Source organism: Aulonocara sp. 'chitande type north' Nkhata Bay, linkage group LG23 (genome assembly GCF_057382095.1).
Source record: "Aulonocara sp. 'chitande type north' Nkhata Bay isolate Kocher_YH1m ecotype deep benthic linkage group LG23, A_spYH_male_GT1.1, whole genome shotgun sequence".
Lineage (NCBI taxonomy): Eukaryota > Metazoa > Chordata > Actinopteri > Cichliformes > Cichlidae > Aulonocara > Aulonocara sp. 'chitande type north' Nkhata Bay.
The window spans coordinates 9,945,640-9,966,179 of record NC_141365.1 but is presented as its reverse complement, the minus strand read 5'-3'; the positions used below and the strand labels follow the sequence as shown (position 1 = coordinate 9,966,179).

Here is a 20,540-nt window from a genome sequence, read left to right as displayed (position 1 = left end):
GCAACGTTCTTTTTCATATAATTAATTGGTGGTGTATCTAATCTACTGTATTTTTTTTTGAGAGGGGGGGTGTAGCTATATCATTTCCACAACAGAGGGCGCTGTTGCTCACTTATAGTTAATAGAATGAGGTTAATGCAACTTGTGCTTAATTCCTATACAGTCAATACTTTTCTTTAATATGAATAAGGTTTGCTTTATTGGTGCCTTTGATCAGATCTCAGTTAGAATATGCATTACACAAATTAGGTTTAAAAATTCTAATTTGTCGTTTTCAGTAAATCTGCATTGGACTATCCTCTGGCCTCCTCTGGCAGCACTTGGGAGGACATTCTAAATTTAACTACAATATAACCGCTTTAAAGTTTGGAAACAACTCCATGGAGACAGTATCGTTTCCTCCAGTCTATGCTATAATTAGCTGGGCTTGTTGTCCTTGATTGTAGACAAAATATGTTTTGTTGTCATGCATCCCATTCATTCATCACCCACTCAGCTTTTAAACCCCACCTCAGTAACTGCAGCAACAAGGCTTAAAAACATTAGCTATTTAAAAATACATATAACAACCCAGGAAGATGATAACATTCGGAGTAAAGTGTGGAATACAACCGTTGCCATTAGCCTGCAAACCTGCTTTAATAATATGCACTTTAAATGTGTTTGTGGCCACAGTGACCTTGGTTGTTATTATGGGCACCGAGACCTGAATACACCAAAGAAAATAACCAAGGCAGAAGGGCATTGTTCCGATAGCACACCCACACACATGAACAATAAATGACCAAGGCTGGGAAAACATTGTTTGCTTTGACGCAGAAAGGAAATGACATGTATGACACAAAGAAACAGACAAACACACTCACGAATTATCATAGTGGGATGAACAATAAGTGATAAGTGATTTAAAGGAAACAAATAACAACACACGAGAAGAGCTTTCATCTATGATTATTTTTATTTTATGAAACTACTTACATTTAATGCCATTTTACTAATGTTTTTCAATAAAATAATGCAAGTAATATGAATAAAGAAACTGTACAAATAATACTCTAAAAATATCGATATCAGAGAACTGCCTCCTTATCAGCCATTCAATGTGCCACCAATAAAAAAGGATAAAAGAGTGAAAGAAAATATTTGCTGGTTCAATTATCTAAAAATTCCAGATGCCATTTCCTGTAGTAAAGGAAGTGGGTGGATTGTGCCTCAGGAAGTAGGCATTCCTTCACATTTGGGCACCTTAGACATTTTGGGGGTTTTTATTCGCTGAGTAAACACGATAGCATTTCTCCGGCTGTCCAAAGAGAGCTGCACTTACAAACTTATCATACAACCTTCATTTTTCTCTGCTGAATAATTACATTATTGCTTGTGAAAATATCTCAGCTCCACAGTGAACACGTGAAGTTCTATTACTTGTATCGTTCCTTGTGTGAAATACCCGCAGAGAGTAAATGAATACTGTACAGTGAAACAACTGCGGGGAAAAAATGGGGTCAGACTGGTGGCGTGCTGTAGCGGATCTCCATGTTGAATTTGTCCGGCGTCTTGGGAAGAGGAGGCTTCTTCAGCATTTTGTGCTTCATGATGATTTCCTCGTTGGCATATATTGGGGTGTCTGCGTCGTCAGAGTGGTACCCTGACTGATATCCACTCGTCTGATTGGATGACTCCGAACCCAGAGACTCTTTACTCTTGCACCGCAACAGTTGGCTAAAGAGTCAAAGCAAGACGAGGACACATTTAAAACAGATTCACAGGGTAAAAAAAACAATATGAAATAAACCACTCAAAGAAAGCATGCAAAGGCTTAGTCCCCACCTTAAGTTGGGTGTGGTTGGTAGATGTTGATTCAGACCCTTCATCTCCTCTGGTGAGAAGTCCATGCCACTGTCTGTGTGACCCTCCTGCCAAGAAGACAGCACTTAAATGAACTTAAGTGGTTGCTGCATGGCGGGAAGGTATTAACTTTCAATCACATTTGTTAGTGCCCACTTTGTTGTTTTATGAAATGGGAATTGAATGATTATTTAATTATCAATTAGCTGTATTTGTAAAAAATATTAAGCAATTAAGAAAATTCATTAATAGATATTTGAGGGTTTTTTTTCTCTATTGCACAAAAAGTTTTGCTTAATACTAATTAGATTTTTTTTTTTTTTTTGTTCGTCTGAAAGTTATTGTCCTAGTTCAAAAGATTTTTTGCATTCTTGTATTCTCCAAAATGTCAGTCAGGGATTTTGCTAAAATGTCACATCCATTAAGTGTCCTCTCTGGCTAACAAATAATCTTTATTTCCCATATCAGTGATCCTGTTGTTTTAACTAAACTCTAAGAAAACCTTTAAACACAAGACAACACAAAAGTGTAAAGTCCAGTAAAACTGGAAATGCTTCTGAGCGTTTCAACAATTCAACATTTCAAAGGAGAGCTACAACTCAGGACACATAAAATCTTGTTCCTTCTAAAGGTGCTGATTGCTCTTTGTAGACTTTTTGAAGACTTTTTGTACTAAGTAGATTAACTGTGCTCTTGTTTTATGAATGAGGTGGTTGTTAAATGTGTAGTTTTACACTAACCATGACACTGCTGTGCGCCACAGGGACATCTTCAAATGTCTTCACACTGAGGGGACGACTGCACCTCTCATTCTGTTGGGACAACCTGTACAAAGAGGATGTGTCAATAAAACCACAACTGAGTGCTCTAGCATTAACAAAATGAGAGAAGCAGTGGACAGAAGGAGGTAAGAGCATGACGCTGACCCAAGGGATGATGGGTTGTCATAGTTAAGCCGGGCTTCAAGAATTTCGCCACTTTGAGGCCTGCTATATGGTCTCCTGGGGTCAGGGGCTGCTTGGCATTCTTCTGCTTCACCTACTGTCAAAGGTATATAGTCCTTCCCATCCTGGAGATACAGAGTACGTTACTGGCTCAAATACACACTGAATTAAATAATTATACATAAACAATTAGAGATATAACCTTTAAAAATCTAATACATAAGCCACATTATAAATCCATTTCAAATATATGTGATATTTTCATATTTGCTGTCATTTGCTTTTTGATTTTGTTTCACCTAAAAAACTTGCCAAAGCTCCCATAAAAGGCATTCAGGGTATGCTGCACAGATGTAACAATAGCACAGAGAAAGAGATGAAACTAAGGAAGCTTCTTTGTAGCTGACAATATTTAAGTGTTGCTGAAGCACAAAGGAATTTTAAATATCCTATTACTTATGAACACTGCTGCCTTTTTGTTTAGGCCGGAACTGACCTGCTGGGCACTAGCCTGTAGCAGGTTTCCCAGGTGTTCAACCAGTTCGGTAAATGTTGGCCTGTCTGTGGGACGATTCAGCCAGCAGTCCAACATGGTCTGGTATCTGAGAATATGGACAATGAGGATCGCAATAAGAGCAAATGATTCAAGTTACATTTCTGTAAATCGTTCAACCGTCACTGTCTACTTACATCTCAGTGGTGGCATATTCGGGTGGTCTCATCCTGGTACCTTCCTTAAGCCTCCTGCAGAATGATTCATCAATGCAAACACCCGGATAAGGAGAAGCCCCTGAAGAAGACATTACAGAAGTTTCATTGCAGATATAAAGTGGTCATTAAGCAGTGTTATGTGATTACTTCTAAACTTAACCCTTACCCAAGGAAAAGATCTCCCAGAGAAGGACGCCAAAGGACCAAACATCACTTTGCGTGGTGTATACGCGGTCAAATATGGTCTCAGGAGCCATCCACTTTAGAGGGAGACGTGCCTGTGGTAACAATAAAACAGCAAATTATTCCTTCTTATGCTTTATTTGTGTAAATGAGTATGTAATAAAGTGAATAACGTTTACTATCCTAATACAGTGGTATCTGGTAATGTGCATGGATATAGTGGATAGCAGGTGAACATGATACAAAGATATCAGACAGGTCAGAACGCCCATGCTGACCCAGGTCTACCTACAATGGGCACAAGAGCATCAGAAGCTGACTATGGAAGAATGGCAGATAGCTTTGGTGACTTTCACTGTCTTTTCAATCATATGAACACCTGGGTGCACAAGGATCATTTAACTAGGGAGGAGAAAGCAACAGGATGAACTTTTTGAAGAAGGCAAGACAGGATCCTATTTGGCACTAACATTGACTAAAATGAACTTCAGGTAATGTGTTGGTGAATGGTGTGATAGGATAACTTGAGTCTCAGCTTCAATGGGTCAGAACTGATTTACAGCATGAGGGCAGCCCAAGCGCTATTAGATTAGTGCTTCTAATGAAGGGACACACTGGTGGAGTATCGGTTAAGAGGACTCACGTCTCCTTTGCGGACATAGTCCGGGTCTTTGTAGACATCTCTAGCGAGACCAAAGTCACAAATCTTCACCACATTGTTTTCTGAAAGAAGGATGTTTCTGGCCGCCAGATCTCTGTGAATGCACTATCGACCAAACAGAGACATTTATATTCAAAGCATGGAAGAATTAAGTAATATCTCCAATTTCAATGCAGATTTGTGCACCAAAAAATTCAGACACTTGTGATTTCACCTTGCGAGAAGACAGAAACTCCATTCCTTTGGCCACCTGGAAACTGTAGCTTATCAGGTCTTCCATGGTTAGATGGTCATCATCTGAACTCTCTGTAATAACGGGATTTCACAGGAATAAATACGAAGCCTGAGTGGCACCACAGTAATGTTATTCTAAGTTGTCTTCAGAACCTTTCTGAATGTCCATGTTGCTGCCTGAAGCCCTGTCTGAAGTGGTAGAACAGACCGCTGTTCCTGTGCAGATGTCCAGCTGGGCAATCTTCCCCAGACCCAGATCCCCTTCAGTCACATCCTCCTCTGCAGACACCCACCTCTGGCTATTTACTCGCTTCCTCTGTTCACCACAGAACAGTTAAACTAATGAAAAAATCCCAACATTTCATGCAGGAATTGTTTGTATTGCCTGCAATATGGTTCATGTTAGATACAATCTGTGGACAGTTCAGAACTGCACTACTACTTAATGATCGGTCAGTCTATTTGATTGTGTGCAACCATCTGGATTGTAAACCACATCAGTGGACTGACTGTGGTTTACTGGGTGCATGTGGGTTACACATAATTTACCTTGTAGGGGCTGTACTCTCCGCGCTTGCTCTTAAGGTAGCTGGATAGATTTCCATGTTTACAGTATTCAACAATAACCATCAGCGGTCCTGCAAGCAGAAGGAAGAGAAAGAAGTTTAATTATCAGAGGAAGAATGAACATTAACACATTAAAGGACAACAGATGGCACACTGATGTTGATTTATAAAGATTATAAGATTCAAATTCATGTGAAGAAAAGTTGCATATACAGGACATGCTTAGTCAGCTAAAGTAAATAATGCACTTGGTTTGACTGACCCCCAGGTTTCGTGCAGGCTCCCAGCAGGTTGACCACATTAAGATAATGTCCAATGTGGATGAGAATTTTCAGCTCTGACATCAAGGCGCGGTACTCACTTGCTGTGGCTCCCTCTGCACGTAGAGATAACATTAGTTCTGCGTGTTTGAAGGTTTTTATTGTGTTTGCTCGCTGTGTGTAATAAAAGGAGGACAAAATACAAACCCTTAAGCATCTTGACTGCAACTGTGGTGCATGTGGTCGCTTTCTCAATGCCGAATGCAGCTGCTTCTACCACCTGGCCAAATGCCCCTCGTCCCAGTGGGTCACCTTTAAAGTAAAATGTTTGTCATGACCAAAATCCCTAAAAAAAATACTTTTAGTACTTATGATTTTAAAACAACTAGTTTTTAATAGAAATATTGCAACTAGTGAGGACAGTGCTAGAAATTTTAAAATGCCAAACTAAGGTGGTAAAAAAAAGCTTCTGGCAGGTATGATGGTTGTTAGCATGCTGAACATGAAGGAGAAGCCTCTTTCAGCTGCTCCCTTATTCACAAAGGGTCACCACAGCAGATAGCTCAGATGGCCTTCGTGACAAAACACTAAAGGGACTTTTCACATGTTAGGCAAATGTGTAACCCACTATGCTATAGGGCCATTTATGTTAGCTGAGCTGTTCCCTGATCTTTCTACACTTGTAGGTAAGTGTAAAGGTCTCTGAGATACTCCAAATGATACAGAATTCTACAGCAAGAGTCTACTGACAATATCACACCTTCATTAGCTCCCCATTTGCTAACATATCCAATAAAGATTCTGCTTCTCACTTTAAAGCTTTCAGTTACATGGTACCCCATATCTATCATACCTCCTTCATCCTTATACCCTTTCCCTGTGCTGCCCTACACTCAGCAGCTCTATTGACTGCTCCTCGTTTCAAACTTAACACGATGGCTACCAGAACCTTCAGATGTGATGCAGTTTTTCTTTGGAACTTATTACCACTTCACTTTAATCAGCTAGACCAGGGCTGCCCAATCCCAGTCCTCGAGAGCTACTATCCTGCAGCTTTTAGATGCATCCCCACTCCAACACAGCTGAATCAAATGGTTTGATTACCTCTTCAGCATGCCATCATGTTTGGCAAAGGCCTGATAACAAGCCGTTCATTTGATTCGGGTGTGTGGGAACAAGGATGCATCTAAAAGCTGCAGGACGGTAGCTCTCGAGGACCGGGATTGGGCACCCCTGAGCTAGACTTATCAGCCCAGTTCAAATAGCAGCTCAGAACTCAGAAGTAGGTAGTGCTAGCATTAGCCATTTAATATCATTCTCCTATCCAAATATTGGCAGTTTCAAAACGCCAAAATGGCAACAGACAAAAATTCATCAGGTTTTGTTTTGTTTTTTGTTTGTTTGTGGGGGGGGGATGTCAAAGTGTCTGCTTTGACCATCTCAAGCATCTTATCAGCCATTGTGACAGGAAGTATCAAAAACAAGTGTTTCAAATCACAGCACTGATCTTGAACTTTCTGTTGTATTTGATGTATATGGTGCAAGTCTTGATTGACTGGCTTGTTGGTCTATGGGCTTAAAAACAATATTTAGAATCTCATGATTGCCTATTTTTGCCTCTGGCTGGCCAGTGATCAAAACACTGAAAGTTTAAATCAAATGTGGGCTGTAACTTCATGTAATGTTTTATAAACTCTTTCATAAGGTAGGCACTGGTTGGTAGCAGCGCAGATGTTTGTTTTAACAAGTCTTCTCAAAGATTGTTTGAATGATAATCATGTCTCACCAAGTTTCAGCCTGTCCCGGGGGAATTCCCATTTGCTAGCATCGTAGGTGAGCCTCTCACACTGCTCATCCATTGGCATATCCTCTGAGTCAAGGATCATGGAGAGGTAGCCGGTCTTCAGATCCACTCCATTTGGCTGAAACAGTGATGCAGTGGCAAATTTTAAAGACAAACAGAGATGTAACATGTAAATTAATGAGCTGCCATTTCTCTCAGTTATTCCCTTTCACCACAATCAAAGTGTACAACAGTTTGCCAGTGACTCCCGTGGCCATTCAATAAAAGGGGCCTACTCAGTGTGGTGGGCCTACGTGACTTAGGGGAGCAGAGAGACTCCCTGTTGTTCCTGGATACAAAAGAGAGCAGCTACTGAGGGCCAGAGCAGTCACTTCCAATCAGCCGTAAATGCCTTACAGTGCATGTCATTGTACTCGTCAGTTTTACCGTGTTTGTAATTTTTTTTAATGGACATCATCCGTGTGCGTAACTGGAGGGGAAAGGGGAAGGAAAAGTACAGGAAAAAGAGGATGAGGAAGTTCTTACTCTCTTTCTCCCGCGGATGACGAAGACGATCAGTAACCAGAAAAACATAGCGATGACCACTGACCCAATAGGAACAATCAGCTCCACATTAGTCTTCTCTTCTGCACCTTAGATATACACAAAGAATACTTTTAAAATAAGAATTTAAAGGTACATGACATAAAATGTGTAATGGTATCACAGAACAGATTTTACTACATGCATGACAAATTTGAGGCCCGTGTTTGAGGAAAAAACAGTCGCAGTGGAATGTTGGTTATAATTTCAGTGAGGTGCCTTGGCAGCATTTCCTAAAGTTCAGACAGGTTTATCATTGTTTTTGGCCTGTTCACATGTGTATGTCTGTGTTTAGGTTGGAGAAAGGAGACTGTTGGAATCTGGACTGTAAGCAAACTGATATTTTATCTAGTCATAACAAATGGTCAGGAGTCAGAATGAATAACTACTGCCAAAGACAACTTGGAAAAGGTCTATCAGAGCCATTGTAGTGTGTCGCTGCGTGCTGTAATGGGCCCTTTCGTTCCACTGCTATTGAGCTTGAATTATTTGGGGGGCAGATGGGGTCAGAAAATGGGAAGGTTACACTGAAGGGTTGTTTGCAGGGATCTTTCTCATCCCTTTGTGAATATGACAGACATGATGGACAGTCAGATTTCTGATCACAAATTTTTCGTTAACAGCACACCCCCACAGACACCTGTGCTAGTTTCACTTACTCTCTGGCTATATTATTTGTTGGCCATTTACATCATTACGCTACGGTATATTTGTAATAGAAGCTCTCCATTTTTACTGGTTAGGTATTCCTTTTTTTAGTTAAAAGCTGGTCAAATGTGTGAGTATTACTTTTTTGTAATATGTAAAAATCAAAAAATGTTATTAAAGTGACGTGCAATTGCTTGCCTCCCCCCACCCTCATACACAGGGCTTTTGTTGTGAGAAGGTCTGTCCCTCTACCCCCTCTTTTAACAGAGCTGGCGCCTGAGCAGAATTGTGAGCTACTGTAACTGGGTGCACATTCTGCTGGCGGGGAGACGGTCACGTAGGCTCTGCGTCTAGTCAGTTCATTTGTTTGTTTTTCGCTGTGTCCCTGTGTTTGGTACAAAAAGACTGTGGACAAGAGAGCAGAGGCTGGAGCTCAGGCAGGGCTGGCCTTTCCCTTTGTCCTGCCGTCTCTTAATTGTTTTAGATTTAGATACTCCCAGGAGGATGTGCGTTAACTGGGGTAGCTTCCTGTCATGAGGAAGCAAGGCTATTTTTATTTAGATCTTTGACATATAAAAAGTAAAACTATGTGCGATGTGAATTTGTGAAACCTTGAAGCCAGATATAACCATACAGTCTTTTTAGTATTGGTGGAATTGCCAAAGGGTTTAGGCCAAAACCTTTCACACAGACAATAAGATATTCCTGATTTTAAGCTGAGAATGTATTACAAACAACACAAGACACCTGGGACAGGCCCAAGGGCCCAGAAGGTCAGGGAGACCCTGAGTCAATGACAATGACATGCAACATGCAGAGAAACTGCAAGAAATAACCACAAAGATTTTTTAAAAAAACATCTGCAGGTGGACAAAAAACAAGACAAAACACAACCCCAATGAGAGAAAAAAAAAACACATTAAAAAGCATCTGCAAGAAGCAGACATGAGTTACAATAAAAGGCATCATCTTACTTAGTGACTGACCTTCAGTACTCAAAGAGGCCTGTGCTGTGTCACACCCAAGGCTGTTACATACAGTGCAGGTGTACAGACCACTGTCCTCCTTCGTCACACGCTGAATTGTCAGACTACGGTTCTGCTGATTCAGAGTAACACCTGAAAGGCAACCAGATGTTTTGTTTTGCAGCTCTTGTAACTCATGAAGTAAATCAGTTTTCAGTGAAACGCTGCGAATGTCTCACCTGAGCTCTCCACAACAGTGTGGTTGTTTTTGGTCCAGGCAACAATCGGGTTTGGCGTCCCAGCAGCCATACAGCGGAGAGTGACTGTCGAACTTACTCTAACCTTTTGGTCAGTGAAGTTATTAAGGATCCTTGGAGCCTCGAGGTCTAAACATCAAAATTATAAAGATTATTTTGAAACAAATGTATGATTCACTTAACAAACCCTGACCTATTCCTTACAAAAAGAAAATGCTGTGAGTACATCTCACCTCTGAGAGAAACACTGTGTAGCAGGCAGGTTTTCTCCCCAGTGATGATGTTTACCACCTGACAGGCGTACAGGCCCTCGTCCTGATGGGACGCATTGCGAAGTGACAGCTCCAGAGTCACATTGGTGCCAGGCTGGGGGGTCAGGACAGCATGCGACAGTGGAGTAGGCTGCAGAGTCAGTGAGCGACAAGGCTGTGCCAATGTTCCCTGCTCTGACTTGGAAACGTTGGTCACACGAAACCAGGTGAGGTTGCCGTAGATCAGCGAGTCTGCCTTACACCGCAGAATGACGTGATCCTCCTCCAAAGGCCTGTTAGAGGGAGACATAGTCACCTCGAGGCCACCTAGGGATGGAAACACATGGGTAAAGAATGAGTAAGGATATAAGAAAAAGAAGAATACTGAAAAGGCTGTTTATATGATGACAGAAGTCACACCATCAGACACAAAACGATTACAACAAGATGCTTTTTAAGAGGAGAAAAAAAGGATGGAACTTACGTGTTACATGGAAAAAGATGACACGTGAATCCTTGCCTACTTTGTTCGCAGCCGTGCATCTGTAGAGGGCGTGAGCCTCAGCTTTCTGAATCTTTAAAGAGCTCGTGATTTTCTAGAGAAATACATTTCATCTGTTAGTTACTATTATTTAGCTAAACTCCAAATACCGTATCGTTCAGATATCGTAAAATTCTTGGAGCAAAAGGGAAAATATGGTGTAATCACAGACTTTTTGTTACCTTTTGAGCTTGATCAGTGTCAGTTCTAATTGGTTGTACGTGGTTGTGACCAGTTCTGTTGCTGACATCTCTCCAATTTGTGCACTCCTTCAGCTGTGATTCAGACCTAACAAGTCTTGACCTGATGGACAAAAGTGAACAGAAGAATCATAAAACACAAATATCCAGCTCTGATCTTTTTTTAAATTTTTATTAAATGCAAAAACACCAGCTGTGTAAATAGCTGCACAGCAGTTTCCTCTTTCACTCTGATACACCGAATTAGCACTGACAAATGGTACACAAAAAGAAGATGAAAAGAAGCTGGCAGGTCTTTCAGAATGACGGCTAAGTACTTGTTTTTCCACTTTTTTTCTATTTACCAATCCTACTAGTTTAATTGTTATTCTCATTTTTAACTGCTAATACACCCAAATACAGCGAGAAACACCATAAAATTTAGTAAACAGGGAAAGAAAGTAAGTAAGTAATAAGAAGAGGTTTAGCTTTAGCAGGAAGAACCTCTTTTTTGAAAAAGAACATGACAGGAACAACAGGAAACGTAGTGCAGGACAGAGGAAGTGCTCAGATGTGTAGAAAGATGATAAGGAATCTGCTGCTGGTGTTGTCTGGTCCCTCACACACACACACACACACACCATCCTCCTTTCTATCAACACTGTGAAATCACAACAGGAGTCTTTCGTGAGGTTGTTGTGTAACCGGCTGAATATTGCATCGGCAGGGCTGTTATCTTAAACAGCTGATCGAGTGAGCACAAACACTAGGTCAGTACAAGTCGTCCAAAATTAGTGAGCACATTCTAAGTCTGAATAACTGACATGGTTCTAAAAATGGACATTGTGAAGAGAATGAATCACATCCGCTGATTTGCATCAGGTCACAGTGTGCTCTCATTGTCTCCCCTCTTGTTTTGGTCAACATCACGAAAGCAGCTATTCCTCTTCTATATCAACAACCTGTTGACAATGAGTGACTCAAAGTCATGTGACTACTCCATGCATACACAAAAAAAAGTCCCGAACCGAATGTATCTTTCTGCCCTGAACCTGTCTAACTGTGCCACATGTGAAAAAGTCCCAACTTTAACATTTATGTGTGAAAATAGCCTCTTTGTTTCTCTTTTACACTCACACTGAAGAGTTGACTTGCATGAAAGCCTCTGGGCAGTCCTCTTTGGACATCCACTCCCACTGGATGTGTGTAGGTACGGGAAATCCACGAGCGGTGCAGCTCAGAGTCGTGCTGCTGCCGTACAGGTACACATCAATGTCCACTGCCATCTCCTTCTCTATGATACAAGGAGGAACTGCAAAGGAAGAAGTAGAGTCATATCCACAACAGGCAGCCGAAAATGAATGTAAAAGGAAAAGAAGAGGAAAAAAACACACCATTGACCAGCAGCTGGAAAGAGCGCCTCTGTTCCTCTTTTGTAATTTTATTGGTCAGGATAACTGTGTAAATGCCAGCGTCTGTTTCTTTAACTTCACGTATGACGAGGGCATCACTCTTCTGTTTTATTCGGTAGTCATTCAATGGGAGGTCATTTTTAAACCTGGGAACACAAAGTAAGAGTAAAGTTACAAAATCCATCCAGTTCTGAAACTGTAGCTTTAATGCATGAAAACTGCTATGCATAAAGCAAATATTGCTGTGAACACACCATTTAATGATGGGTTCAGGGTAAGCTGAGTACTTCACGGGGATGTATGTAGATGGTTCTCCCACATTTACCTCCCACACCTTTGTCCAGGGCTCTTCCATATCAATAAAAGGTTTTTCTGGAAATACAAAAATCACAAAAACAGAGAAAAGATCAATTTTTTAATGACTTTCTTACAATTATTATTTTGGCTTCAAATGAAGCAAAAACCCCAAAACTATCTGAGACCATACAAAACCATACAAAATGATTCATTTGATTCTATGATTTTGCAATTGTTTCTAGGAAAATCTATCTCAAACTTCACGTGTAATTTTCTCCTGATGCTGAACAAATGTAATTTTAGGAAAGGGAAGTTAGAGATTTTCAATTTAGACAATTTCCAAATCCTTGAAAGTGGTATTAAAATTTATTAGATGGCTTAAAAGCATAACTGATTGCAATAATAGGAATAAGAACAAGAACAAGTATTATTATTACTAATAATAATATTACAATTCAACTGCATCGGTGTGATACTTAAAATTAATTGTCCTGTATCACTGTCATCAAGATAAATGCACAAATAATAAACAGCATGTTGTGAGAGATTAAATTTGTGCAAAAAAGATGAGAAAATGAAAGGAAAAGTATTTTTTAAAAATCTGAGAAAATAACACAAACAAGTTTATAAAGATGAAAAATATTATTAATGTTAAAAAAAAATATTAGCAGAAATTCTGGGGTTTCAAAGAGGGCTGAATTAGGGTTTTAATTATTAGGATCTGTTTGATGTCAGTGAGGAGAGACATCTCAGACACATCTCTCCAAGCACAAAGCCCAACCCACCTGCTGCTCAAACATTGTGTTTGCAAAGGGCAGTCAAAAGATGGAGGAGCTAAAACAACTTGTCTATAAGGAATACTTTGAACTGTAAATCAGGCAAAGCCACTCTAACAGAGACAAAGATTAAAGATGTGGCATCTGCCTTAGCTAACAATTTAGGTTCCCAATCCAAAGTACTACAGTCAACACCATCTCAGTAACATCTGTAGTTCCTCAGGAAACCAATGATGTTAAATTCCCATGAATAACTTAATGTTAAGTTTTACCAAGTAGGAACAGAAAGCATCCTAACTGGAAACATCACAAACTAGTAAAGGCTGAACTTGGCTCAACCAGAAGGCTCTGCAGCAACAATATAGAAGCATCTTTGATATTGCTTAAGTGTTATGTCAGCATACAGCATACTGTAGGATATTTTTTTCTAATGCATAAAACGCCAGTAATCAAATAACATAAACTAAATAATTTGTTTCAGTTAAAACCTACTCTGAATATTTAACACAGTACAATCTTCAGCTGTCTTCGAGCTTAACAACTACATACATATTTTTTGTGAATGCTGAATTATTGCTTGACTTGGAACTTTTTGAAAGTTTTCAGCCAACATAACAGGTGTTTTGTTTTCAGAGCACCCACCATAAACTGTAAGAAATGCTGAAGCGCTTTTCTCCATCTGCCCACTCGAAGCAGAGCAGATGAATTCTCCTCCGTGAGCTACCGTCACATTCTCCACGATCAGCGTGTTTGACAGCTCCAGAGAGTTCCACAGCTTCTTCTTGTGGGGAATTGTGTGGGGCGGCCTTGAACCATTGACCGAAGTCTGACAGAGGGAAGACATAATGTATAAACACACAGTTTTTAAACTCACGTGACACTCATAATGGCTGTGATAACAGAATGTGGGAGGTTTTTTTTTTCTAGTTTTACAGAAATTAAAGATCAAGTGTTGCCTCAGTCCAGACAGCTTATTGTTCCCAGTAATGTAAGCAGTCAGAACATCAAAAACACATCTGGTCACCTTTGCACTTTGGTGGTACAAGATGAAGGCTGATGGATTCCTGAAAGCAGGAAGTAATGAATTTGTGCAAAGACAGCAGGAAGAGAGATACAGCACTTCTGGTATCTCAGTCTCTTCTCATCAGTAAGTCAAAGAGGCCAACCTAAAGGTGGACTGTTACGCTTTTCCTTATTTTCTGTCATGTTTATACTTTTACAATGGAGAATGCTCAAATTTTATGTTCCAAATAAGCTCCAAATAATGAGATCAGTGTATATACAAAAACAATTCTTGTGAGACAAAAGTTCAGGCTTAAGACTGCTATAAATAATCAATTTCAGACCATTTTTGTACTCTTTAGATCTTTACGATGCCTCTGAGAGCAGATATCCTCTAATAATTTTGATACTTGCATCTTAGGCCCAAAATAAGTTCAAGTTTTTTGTTTCTCAGGGGGATCCAAAACTATGAAAGTTGTCTGACGTGTCTCTTTTTTCAGACAATGGATAAACTGAGGAGCTTCACCGGTGCTCATAATTATTTTTCTGTAGTTTGTATTTGTAAATAATCCACAGCTAGTACTTTCTTGACATGAGCAATATAACTTTTCTTTAAGACTGTTACATAAGTTCATTACAGGTTTACAACGATAATGAGAACAGAAGAGTGTGGGGTACTGACCAGAGCCCCACCAGAGTGCGTCCAGTTGAATTCGATGCCCACGTTCAGCTCTGTGAATGCAGTGCATCTCAGTATGAGCTGCTCCCCCACAGACAGCCTTACATTGTTGGGGGTCAGGGTGAGGTCATAAATCTTGTATCCTGCGGAAAAAGGAGGGAAGATAGTAAATCGACACACTATTGTTCTCCTGAGACTACAGACTCTCTCTGCACCAACACTCTGAGCAACAGAGTGTTAGTGCAGAGAGTCTTTCACCTTACAAAGTCAAAATTAGAATTCCTGGTAAGTTTCGGTGTTATTCAGCTCGAAAAAGTCACATATAGGTGTTTTTACAGCCATAGCATTGACAACTGATAACTTCTCTTTGTATCTTTTTCCATCTTACCAACAACAGCCACAATGTAGAGCGGGGACTTAAATGTCTCGTTTCCAATATGAGTTTGGCAGGACACAACACCAGCGTAGCTGATCAGATGAGTGGGAACAGTGAAGCCCGTCCTGGCATCCCACACAGAATCCTTCCCATCCGGATGAAACTCCTTTACTGGATACTTCTGACAAACACACAAATTTCATGATTCCAAACAGAAATGTTTAAAGAATTTCACACCAATTGCTTTACACATGAGCACAGCGTGTAAATAAAACACCACATCTGGTAAACACAACTGTTTACCAACCTACATCTTCATAAAACTGCTTTACTGACAAGAAGCAAAGACCAGAAACAGCTTCTTACGATGTTTAGTGTGACATTGAGATTCTCCACCGAGCCCCGGCATGGTATTACCACTCGCTCCCCTTCACGGATAAACACCACCTCATATTCCTTTTCAGATGGCACAAATGGCACCTTATAATCTAAAAATTAACAAACAAATCACAATAGTAGATGTATTTCAGTGTGTGAAGTTGATAAATCCCATATTTTCCTTCATATAAATGGATGCTTGAAAAAAAAATACAACAACAAGAACAAAAAAACAAGAATAAACTTAAAAAGAGTTATACCTTGAACAAACACATAAACTGCTGCTGAGGTTTTACCATCTTCAGCTTTCAGGCCTATGTAGAAACACTGATACTGTCCAGTTTCATTGACAGTTGAATTGATGATTGTGAGCCTTTTGCAGAACAGTCCTGATCCGCTGCAGTCACTGATAGAGTAACGAGTGCTTATAGCAGGTGTGGTCCACCTCAAATTCTGCCGACCTCTGCAGGAGAAGAAACAAGAGAATTATACTGCACATGCTACATGACCGAGTCGGTGAATTTAGCCAGTGATGGGGAGCAGTAAACAACATTTCTCTAATCTAGTAGTTTATCTGTATTTTGAGGTAGTTTGCCATTTAGCAAATTTTTTATTTACATTTTGACTCAAGTAGTCAACTACTAACACTACTAGGTAGGTATAACTCTTGCGGGCAACCGTGGTTCAGGGGATTGGGAATCGCATCTGTAACCGGAAGGTCGCCGGTTCGATCCCCGGCCTCTCTGTCCTGGTCGTTGTGTCCCTGGGCAAGACACTTTACCCTACTGGTGTTGGCCAGAGGGGCCGATGGCCGATATGGCAGCCTTGCTTCTGTCAGTCTGCCCCAGGGCAGCTATGGCTGTAGCTTGCCTCCACCAGTGTATGAATGTGAGAGTGAATGAATAGTGGTATTGTAAAGCGCTTTGGGTGCCTTGAAAAGCGCTATATAAATCCAATCCATTATTTTTACTACATTAAATTTTAAGCAAAAGAAAGTACAGTATATTAAATTATAGTATTTACTAATTACTATTATTGTTCCAGTGTTGTAATATCTGCCTATAAAAAGTTCCATTTTATTTTCTTCATGATTTTTTACTAAGGGGAGAGATCAAGTGAGCAGACTGTAATTTTCCTAAATATAGTTGCATGGTTGTTTTTGCAACTAATGTAGCTGCCCCCTGCTGACCATCAGAGAGAATGCAAGTTTAAGGCGCATTCACATTACGTTCATATTTGAGAATCTACAACTGCGTCCGTTTTATATCCACAGTCTATGATTAAAAGTAAAGTGGAACTTAAAGGGCTATATTGAGGATTGCGGAGAAAGTTTGCTCTACAATTAAGAGTGAAACGGAGCTGTTCATATAGGCATGAAGCTAATAAACTTTGAGTCATACTTACTTTTACTGAAACACAGGAAGGAGAGATGATGTCATAAACAACTCTGAAACTATACACTTACTTTCAGAGCTATGACAATAGAAAAAGCTGAATGTTTACACTGGAAGAACGCTAGTTACTGCATTAGCAAAATTAGTCAACTATACGGTAATAACCTATTACACTTTGTTTAGTGACGGTACTATCCTTGTGCGATCAATACTGTGTTTAGTCCACATTTTGCTATATATAGACAGTTGCTGAGGTTTCTATTGGCGAAAAGTGTAGTTATAGTTCTGGGAAGATCACACTATATAGCATAGGCTATGGTCAAAGGTTTATATACACTCAAAATAGGCAAGAATGCCATGGTATTTGGGGGGGTTTAATGAACTCTTGAAACTGTATACCTTTAATGACTTTAAAAACAAGATTGGGTACAAAAGTTTGAATTTACTTGGGATTTTTATAATCCACACAGGGTCTAAGTTATACATAGAGGCTCATATATATTCATACATTTCCACTAATATTTGGGGAAATGTCCCTTAGCAAGTTGCACCTGGACCAAATGTTTTTGGTATCCATCAACAAGCTTCTGGCATAATTCTGGGTTAATATTTGACCACTCTTCCTGGCAGAATTGGTAAATTTTATTTAACCTGGTTGGTTTCCTTGCACAGATCTGGCTTTTAAGAATAGTTCATAAATCTTTAATAGGGCTGAGGTCGGGGCTTTGGGAGGGCCATTCTAGAAGATTAATGTTAGCCTACTTTACCCGTTCCTAGAATCATTGTCCACTATTAGTGATGCTGAACAATTTAGAGATAGTGTTTCATCAATATTCCATCCACTTTGTACAATGTAAGAGTACCACTGGCAGCAAAACACCCTCAGAGCATGATGCTACCACCAACTTGCTTGACAGATGGTACAGCGCCCTTAGATTTGAAAGTCTCATATTTACTGTTCCAACAATACTTCTTGTCATTGTGGCCAAATTACTCAATCTTTCTCTTGTCTGACCATAAAAGTTTTCTCCAAAAGGCTTCTTGCTTGTTCATGTGGGCAGCTGCAAATTTCAGTCAAGCTTGAAGGTATTGATTTAAGAGCAGGGGCTTCTTTCTTGATCAGCACCCGACCACCAGGCTGATGTACAGCTCACTTCATTGGAGACAATGACACTGTTGTTCCAGCAGTTCCCATTTTATGGCAGGTTTGAGCCTTAGTGGTTTCCCTGGGTTGTTCTTGAAAATCCTAACCAATTTCCTCTCAAAGTGGTGACACATCCTAATAACTTGTGTTTATGTACAGTTGTAGGAACTGATGATCTTGGAAACTGCAGATTTTTAAAAATGACTCCAAGATACCTTCCAAACTTGTGTAAATCTACACTTCTCCATCTTAAATCCTAAGTTCCTTGGGCTTTCCCACTGGTCTGAGTATTGGTCAGTCCAATGAGTGTTGTCAAATAAATCTCTTTTATGCGAGCCTAGCGAAACTACCAGTTGTAGTCAATCATGATTACAAGTTAATAGGCCTTGGACATGTAAAGTTAAAAGACATTGTAGAACCTTCAGCACCTCTTATTAAAGGATTTAACTCAATGTATATATTTTAGCATCCATGTTCTTACTTTTGACTGTGGATTAAAGAACAGACTAAATAAAGTGGAAAAATTGTGCACCTTATCCTTGTTTTGTTTTAATCATTAAAAACGAATGCTGTGTAATCATTAATAGCCAAAATGTAGCATGACCTTCATCTCCAGGATGAATGTAAACTCCTGGACACATCTGTATATGTCTAATCCTTACTTTACCTTAATTGTAATAATAAGCCTAAAACCAGGTCTTCGTTTTCAAGCCTGCCAGTGAACAGCTGCCAAAAACTACCAACACCAAAAACATCTAACTTTTACAAAATGTTATCAAATGGCCATGTTTTTACTTAAATGTTATTCATTTATTGACTTGGTCTTCCTGTAAAAAACAATTACGCCAGTCAGATGTTCATGTTGTTTATATAAGGAGTTCTTGAGAACACATACTGTGCAGGCACCTTTTGAACAGAGACAATGACACGCACACGTTTGTTGCATGTGATGGGGGCATGAATAAGTTCTAGGGTAGTTTTGCTGTTTGGCAAATCTTTTGGTGTGAAGTAAAAAGTTTGTAAAACCAGTTTCCCCAACACTAGCGTCTGTAAGGTGTATGCATAGCCTTACATACCTGCATGTTAGTTCAAGGTTGTCAGATTTGTTCATCCTATGGATGCCATAGATATTTAGTGTCGGTGGATCAGATATAAACCGCAGTTCCGCTGCTGGAGAGATTAACAGTACAAATCGGTCACAGCAATGACTTACTTTTAACACAATCAGGGTGATGACATAAGTCTCTACAAACAATGATTAAATGAAGGTTTCAGAGATCATGGCCCTGCTGTTTTAAATAAATGCACATAAGATTAAGATTAAATCAAACGGCACAAGGTAAAAACTGAAAGTAGAGCACAGGAAAAAAACAGTCTCCATTATAAGATGTGCTTTGTATCTGAGTCTCTGGCTACATAGGGCCCTTTTTCCATTGCTGCAGCAAATGGCGGAGCTGTGTGAAAACAGGAAGCAGGAGAAGATGGGCCGGGTCAGGCTCAATAGTCTAGCACAGTGTGCCTTAGGTGGGGTTCCTGTTTCTGAGGATACAGCCTGCCCACCACCTCCCTGTGAGGCCCTAAAGGACATAATACATTGTATGGAAAAAAAAAAAAACTAAGTGTTGAGCTGAGCTGATGAAGTGGGCCTTAATGATCTCAGAAGAAAAAAAAAGTTTAAACTGTTGAACAACGTAGCACATTAGCAGAAACTGGGTACTTTTGTCATTTACATTTTACAACATAAGAACAAGTAATCAGGCCACAGTTCAAACGCTTTTCCTTAAATGTTTCCTCAAACTGGACTGCAGTTCTAAAGTGATATCAGCAAAGACAAAAACTATAGAACAACTGAGGACAAAGTGTTTGAAATGTCTTAGAAAAGCGGCAAAAGCTTTTATAGAGCTGGAGGGTGACTTTGAGTTGACAGATTTTTTTTTAAAAAGAAAAGATCAGACAGAGATCATAATCTAATATATTTCATGTTTCTCAGCTTAATCCGTTATTAAGATAGACGATTAAATGGGGATAATATTATTATCTTACCAGCAAAACAAGTGATTTCCAGAATAATGCCCAGTAGTGGAATGACGGACAGTGTCTGTGCCATCATCCGACAAAAGACAAGGACAAAGTCCTCATCAAAGTCCAATTAATAACGTTACCGTAGAAATAATGATAATCCTACTGCCTCATTACCAATCCATTAAAAAAAAAAAAAAGCTGTTTCATATTCCACCCCAGAGAAAGTTTGAAAGTCATAAAAACAGCCTGCAGTGGATGGTGATCAGCAGTGGCTAAAGTGTGACTGTGCGTGTCCCCATGGAGCTTTTGCGGTTGAGGATGGAGAGACGCGCCTCAGCTGAGCAGTGTGCCTGCAGGGGAGGAGTCTCTCTCTCTGACTCTCTGTAAAATTACCAAGGCGAATGCAGCCTGCAATAAACTTCTGGGCT

The 20,540-nt window shown here is 39.9% G+C and overlaps 1 protein-coding gene across 3 annotated transcripts; it reads right to left on the bottom strand.

Annotated features, from left to right (window-relative positions):
- Positions 1-945: 945 nt before the first annotated feature.
- Positions 946-20,424, bottom strand: kdr (kinase insert domain receptor (a type III receptor tyrosine kinase)). 3 transcript variants are annotated; one of them, XM_086282658.1, is made up of 30 exons: positions 20,134-20,424; positions 19,167-19,260; positions 15,813-16,015; positions 15,541-15,662; positions 15,187-15,355; positions 14,802-14,941; positions 13,760-13,943; positions 12,299-12,416; positions 12,027-12,190; positions 11,770-11,944; positions 10,636-10,756; positions 10,397-10,508; positions 9,895-10,239; positions 9,644-9,790; positions 9,426-9,557; positions 7,735-7,841; positions 7,192-7,327; positions 5,613-5,717; positions 5,408-5,521; positions 5,128-5,216; positions 4,732-4,894; positions 4,559-4,650; positions 4,327-4,449; positions 3,667-3,778; positions 3,480-3,579; positions 3,286-3,391; positions 2,772-2,914; positions 2,586-2,670; positions 1,828-1,913; positions 946-1,719 (listed from the first exon to the last, which is right to left on the bottom strand). In XM_086282658.1, the coding sequence occupies exons 1-30, from the start codon at positions 20,198-20,200 to the stop codon at positions 1,503-1,505; spliced, it is 4,071 nt and encodes a 1,356-aa protein (XP_086138784.1). In that variant the 5' UTR covers positions 20,201-20,424; the 3' UTR covers positions 946-1,502. The 3 variants fall into 3 exon arrangements, with proteins under 3 accessions (XP_086138784.1, XP_086138786.1, XP_086138787.1); XM_086282660.1 differs by having other exon boundaries at positions 15,187-15,352; XM_086282661.1 differs by having other exon boundaries at positions 19,167-19,257.
- Between the last annotated feature and the right edge of the window lie 116 nt (positions 20,425-20,540).

Excerpts from the sequence above, each read along its gene's own strand:
- kdr (XM_086282658.1), bottom strand. The coding sequence starts at position 20,200 with ATGATGGCACAGACACTGTCCGTCATTCCACTACTGGGCATTATTCTG. Across the intron at positions 10,509-10,635 it reads ACACTGATCAAGCTCAAAAG|AAAATCACGAGCTCTTTAAA; the intron begins GTAACAAAAAGT and ends GTATTTCTCTAG. Across the intron at positions 1,914-2,585 it reads TGGCGCACAGCAGTGTCATG|GAGGGTCACACAGACAGTGG; the intron begins GTTAGTGTAAAA and ends TCTTCTTGGCAG.